This window comes from Triturus cristatus, chromosome 4_1 (assembly GCF_964204655.1).
Source record: "Triturus cristatus chromosome 4_1, aTriCri1.1, whole genome shotgun sequence".
NCBI lineage: Eukaryota > Metazoa > Chordata > Amphibia > Caudata > Salamandridae > Triturus > Triturus cristatus.
The window spans coordinates 563,052,867-563,059,200 of NC_140585.1; the positions used below are offsets into that span (position 1 = coordinate 563,052,867).

The window sequence follows — 6,334 nt, forward strand, 5'->3', positions numbered from 1 at the left end:
TTAGCTTTGGCCACTCACTCTGCCAAACCTGTTTTTTTGAATTGTGAGGATTCCTATTAGGCCCCATTGTTTTGCAAACTGTATTTTTGTAAACATATTTTTAATTTTGTAACTGTGCCAAGGTGGCCAGTTGATGTGCTCTTGATTAGGCCGTTTTTAGGTTGAGCCTGTAGCGGCGCGCATGTGCTGCTCTGGCGAGACTTTTAGTAAGGGGCTTTCAAAAGCTCACCACACGTTCGCTCGTGCGTGTGTGGCCTATTACTTGCGGTTACCCGCACAGGCACCATATGTTTTGAAATATCGTGCCTAGACACGGACGCGATAATTCAAAACACATGGCTTGCTGTGGTGCGCGTGCGCACCACTTGCGTTCTTGTTTTTATTTTTTAACTTTCAGCGCGTTTTCACACGTGCATTCCTTCACCACCATCGAACTACAATGAAAGCATTCCAAACTATTTATGCATGCAAGCATTCCAAAACATTTGCACCAAAGATATTGTGCTGGATTACTAAACACTTATAACGTCCCAAAGGCGAGACCAATAGGCTATGCCAATGCTTGTTTTAGATCCGAGGATTGTTGTACGAACGACGAGCTGCGCTGACCAGCTATGAACGTACATTAACTTATGTGTGCCCCTAGGTCAATTCACTGCGTTGGACCTTTGAATTGTAGAAGAAAATGATGTGCTGCAATATTCTGAATCGATTCTTTAACTTGTCAGGCCTGGGATAGGATTTCAGCATGCAGTAATCCTCTGCATCGGGCCTCATTTAAACATTGCAATACTTGGTTTCAGTTAGAGGTCAGTGATTGCTGTGGTACATGTGGCAAGGTGCGCTTTTCATTTCCCAGCTGCAAACCTCTGATTGCAGACGTGAGTTTGAGGTAACTGCTTAATGTTCCCGTCTAGTGTATTATAACATAATTCCATACACAAGGTTATTGTGGAGTTGTGATTTAAAAGTACAAGACTTAAACCCTATTGAAATGCGTTCATTTTTTAAGTGACATGCAGCAGTCCTCCCACAATCGTTGATATGATCTTAGGACAATGATCACATGCCCCATGGCTGCTTTATTTATTTATTTATTTCTCATAACCTATTGTCCGTTTCCGATTGAAGATATTGGTTACAAAGAGGGCCTTATGTCATGACAGAACTGTGATAACGAAATGAATCTCGGTTGCTGCATTTACCTCCAATTACCATGTTATTAGAGACGTGACTAAAAGCAGTCGAACCTTCGACGTGTCCTCTGAATTACTTTCTTGAGATCCCTGCGATTTAGGGTGAGGGCATGTTCCAATGTTCTGGACCCGTGGTTTGCTGATAGGATTAATGTACTGAAATGATGACTAAGCCACGTTTTATGGCAACACAGTTAAAATGAGTAAGGGTGGGTGGAAATTGCGTAATCGCGTTCCGCAAAACTTCGCGAAAACACTAAAAATTATCGCGAACGCGCGGAAATATCGCGAAGACGTGGAAGTTTTTGTCCCGCCCGTTCACGATGTTTTTTGCGTGATCGCATTGGAAATGTGTCGCCAACTTGCCCATGCGGTCGCTAATGGGCGCAGCCATCTTGTTTTCACTTGTCCCGCCTGCTCGCGATGCTATTTCCTGTTCCGGGTCGCACAATGCATGCTTGCGCTTGTTCGCGTTAGGTATTTCCTGTTCGGGAACGCGTATTGCATGTTTGCGATGCTTTTTGAGTGCTCGGGGGCAAAATATCTCGCAACTTGCCCATGCGGTCACAATGGGCTTAGCCATCTTGTTTTTCACTCTATGCCATGGTTCTGGGGCCTGCTTTTCAATCCTCCCTCTATCTTTTCAATTCTTTGCTTCTGAAAACTTTTTTTATGATCTGTTTTATTTATTATCTCTCTCTCTATTTTCCTGACTCTCTATTTTTTGATTTTGTCTACTTTTTTTGTGTTTTTCAACTACTTTTTCACTCTTTTTCTATTACTTGCTTTTTTCATTTCTTTTACTTATTTTTTTAATTTTTACCTTTTCTTTACCGCCCCCCGCCTACCCCAAAACCATGGCAAAGGGCCACAGGGGGCATCGCAGCCTGAGCCGCGACTACCTTCCTTGCGGAAGGCAGCGCCCACAAGGGGTGCAGGCACGGGCCTTATTTGGGGAGGTGGAGTTGGCTGCACTGGTTTTTTTTGTGCAGCGCCACCTCCCCTTCACCCTGGCAGCAGGCGGCAGGCCTGGGTCCGGGTAAGGGCTCCGGGAGCGTCGGCAGCGGTGGGGGAAGGTGCGCCGGGCAGTGTTTCGATGCTCGTGTGTCCGGCGCAGCCAGAACCAGCTGACGCACCAGTGGTCCGATATCCTGGACCGGGAGCAGGACCTGCTGGACCTGCTAGGAGTGGAGGTCCCGGGTCTTGGTGAGTAGCTATTTAATTATTACTACTTTGTGTCTGTTCTTCTGCTCTGTGTTATATATTGCGAATATATTTTTTTTCCGACCAGCTAGAATGCTGCTGCTTACATACATTACAGGTAATTTACATTTAAAAGTCTTCTGTGATTGTTATGACACTGGTGCTCTGCGCTACTAATCTTGTTATTTGCAACTTTGCGTTTGCGCTCGTTTTGCGTGATTATGTAAGAGTTTATTTTAGACAACTTAAGTTAGGTAATGCTAGAGTGACTCTAGTACTTCCTTTGTCCTGTCACTAAGAGATAGGGGTGGTTTGATACTTAGGTTTAGTTACTTATTATAAGTTTGTAATTTTTTAGTGGTCTGCGACGCCCCCTCTATTACGTCACATGCTGCTGAGTGTTGCTACTGCTTACCCCAGTCCTTAGTAGAACCTTTTGTAGTTTGTTCAGTGAGTGCTAATAGGCTTAGCACTAGCAGAACATCTGCATCAACGAACCAACAATTTTGTGTATGCAAAAACACAGGCATATGTCCTCCATTTATGCATTTTTGACGACTAAAAGAAGTGGAAATGCTTACTTAATGAACAATTGGCACGCCTGGAATAGGTGGGCTCGGTCAGGTGGTACGTACTACTTAGGCTTAGTTAGTATTCTGGAATCAGAATGGAACACTGGATTAATGTAGATAAATAATAACTAGTCGGTCCGCGAATTCCCAGATACTACTTGTCGACCAGATTAGATAGGTCAATTTTATTGCAATTGTTGTTTACACAAATGTTTATTTGACAGTCTTATAAAAATATTTTATTTGTTTCACACCAATCATCAATGTTTCTCTCTTCCTTTCTTATATCTTTCATGATCAGCACCCAGGGGCAAGAAGACGGGGGCAGAGTGGGCGGGAGCAGTTCCAGTCGGACAGGAGGACCAGAACGAGGGCTCTTCTGCCGGCCCCAGTAAGTCTTCCTGTTTTTAATATTAATTCTTATTCACTAACTTTTACTGCACCGTATTTTTTTTCCCGAACTATTGTTTAAGTTTCCTAATGCTATTTTTTACCAACAATTACCCTTCGATCTAGACTATCTGTTTCTACTACTATTAGTCTGTCTGTAGCTAAGAATGCCCAGTTGGCCACTCTTTATTTAAAAGGTTTTAAATAAAACTCAGATTCACCAGTAGGTCTAGCCATTGATGAGTCCAGTCCTTTGAGTTGTCCTCTTGTCTTCTTGTACTCCTTCTATTCTTCTTAATCTTTGAGGCTTTATTAATCTTGATGTTTTTCGACAATTCTCACCAACAAAATTCCCAACCAGATTTTACTATTTTGATAGGATAGGACATACTACTACTGTTGTAGGGATTTTCCACATACAGAACATTGCAGTTGCACAAGAAAATAGGATGTTGGCGATGGGAGGTTGGACCTTCCTCACACTCACACCTCAGTCAGAACAGAACCCACCACAATCCCCTGCCCAACTAGTTATAATAGTGTTTTATTACTATTATCTCTCCGAACCCCCCCCCCAAGATACCCAATGAGTAGACAACCCAGAACATAACACTCCTGACCTCTCAGTCGTGGAAGCAATGCACAAGCACAGTTTGCACACCCTTCCTTTCGCTCGTTCACTCGGGTAAGTCCATCCACACCAAATACCACCGAGTCTATGTAAGTTCAAAACTTTTATTTGCAACTGACAAGCTATGTACGTTGTTCTATAATCAACAGCAAAATGCATAGGATTAAAACTATACACATTGTTGCACTTAGTTACACTTACAACAACTACAAGTCCATAGAACGAAGAAAAAAAAAAGCAAAATCATGATTAATAAATAAGTGAACAGTGGTGGAAGCACCACGATCCCCTTTGTAGGAATAGGAATATAGTTTATATAAAATTATATATGAAGATCTGAGCGAATTCTGTGGACCCCTCACTTTAGAAGAAGCTAGTACTGGTTACATCAAAGATCTGAAAAGCTCTGGTTCATAGAATGGAATCTTCCGTCTGTTAGGAGTAAAATGGTGCGCGTTAGTATATTGCGAGCATTTCTCAGTTGTGGTAAAAAGTGTAGCATTTTGGATAAGCAATATGGACTAACACCAGAACTCCATAACAAAGTGGCTTGTTTTGATTGACCTTGTACGCAGCGCTTAGACAGTAGCAGTATGAGCTCATGTGAGCTCAAAGGCCTCACTCTTTATACAACAAGCTGCGAGGTGACGACGCATGTGCTAAAATAAAAGACACAAAGGTAAAATGGTAGCATGGCTCGGGCTAACTAAGCAAAGACTAGAATGACTCTAGGGACCATATAACTACTAGTGTCTACTCTACTACTACCTGATTTGTACTAGTGATGTATGTTGTATATGTATGTATTACTATTAACTCATTTATCAATCTTGCTAGTGAAAAATAGAGGGAGGTGGATATGACACCTAAAAAATGTGTAATGTTTTTTCGAGGCGCACTACCAACCACCAGTGCCGGGGCCAGCGGCGCCACGGCTGCTGACGGAGGAGAGGAGGAGGCGGCAGTTTCAGGAGGAGCTGCAGGGGGTGCGCCAGCAGCAGTGGCAGGCGGTGGTAAGCTAGATACCTAATCCTAACTTATTGACATCATACTCACTGCAAGGGTGTACTGTATAGTACTGTACAGTTGACTTACTAAGTAAGAGGTTGTTGTGAACGGTTGAAGACACCCTTTACTTAGCATTAGTAAAAGCATTAGTGGCGGGAGTGTTGTTGAGTAACCAATGGCCTCTTCTATCTGATGATTTCAACAGTAGCGGTCTGTGGAGGGAGTTCAGTGGGGTAGTGAGGTGGGGTGGGGGAGGGGCAGGGTGGGGAAATGTAAAGATCAGAATATGGATGAACGGAGGTAAGTACACATTTAAATAAATAAAACGAATTTCGCTGCGCGCGCTGCATTGCATTTTGCCCCTCCCCCGCCCCGCCTCACTGCCCCACCGAACTCCCTCCACGGACCGCTACTGGATTTCAACTCAGCTGTGAAAGTTTTATGGAGAAGACTAAAAGTCAGATCAGATGACCTTGATGGATGGGTTGAACGAAAAGGGAAAGAAGAGTGGAAGGAAGAAGGACGGGCGAGATTTAAGATTTATGACTGACAGAGAAGGATTCGTGGGATGCATGCAGCATGCATACGGGTGGCTGATAGGAATCAGATACATGGTTGGTTGAATGCCTGAAACTCCCACAAATGTTAAAATCCAAGAAAGTGGGAGGATAGATAGTACATACCACAAATGTTAAGTGTTTGCTAGTGCTACCATGACACTATGTGTAGAAATATTTGTCTTCCTGCTTTGCTAAGAGTATATTTTACAATAGTCTTGTTTTTTCTTCTTCATATATAGCTACTCCTTCGAAGGGGAAACATGACCGGAAGGAGTTGGCAGCCAAGGCCCGGCGCCGGAAACTGGATGCTATACAGACTGAATATCGGCTGCTGGTGGTCCTGGAAGAGGAGGAGGAGGAAGAGGAGGAGGCGGTAGCAGCTGCAGCCTCCTCCAATGCCCCGGGCCCCAGCCACTGCCCACCAGTGGTACGGCACCACCGTCTGGCAGCTGCCCGCTGCCGCCCCTCTATCAGAGCTGCCCCCCCCTGTGGATGCAACTGCCGCGGATTGAAGCGCTGTGTTGCCCGCAAGTTCGTGTCCTCCTGAAAAAAGCCCGCCGAACTTAGACCCTGTTCTTTTTGCCCCTTTTTAAATTATTCTTGGGGTGGGTGGGACCGGGCGTTGGGTTTTCTCTTTTGGACAATTTGACATTTTCTTTACAGACATTGGTTGGGGTTAGGGAGAGTGGTGGGTCAGGTGTGTTTTTTTTTTACATAGGTTATTTTTTTAGGGTATTAAATAATATATTTCTACTTAAGTTTACATACAATGTT

The 6,334-nt window shown here is 43.9% G+C and overlaps 1 protein-coding gene across 1 annotated transcript in view; it reads left to right on the forward strand.

Annotated features, from left to right (window-relative positions):
• LOC146855232 (uncharacterized) overlaps positions 1–6,108 on the forward strand; it is a 199,263-nt gene extending 193,155 nt beyond the window's left edge. Inside the window, exons 4-6 of the mRNA XM_085650584.1 lie at positions 3,273–3,362; positions 4,886–5,005; positions 5,800–6,108. Of these exons, the coding sequence (XP_085506710.1) occupies positions 3,273–3,362; positions 4,886–5,005; positions 5,800–5,937 (348 nt within the window). The 3' untranslated portion in view covers positions 5,938–6,108. The remainder of the gene's footprint in view (positions 1–3,272; positions 3,363–4,885; positions 5,006–5,799) is intronic.
• The last annotated feature ends 226 nt before the right edge of the window (positions 6,109–6,334 follow it).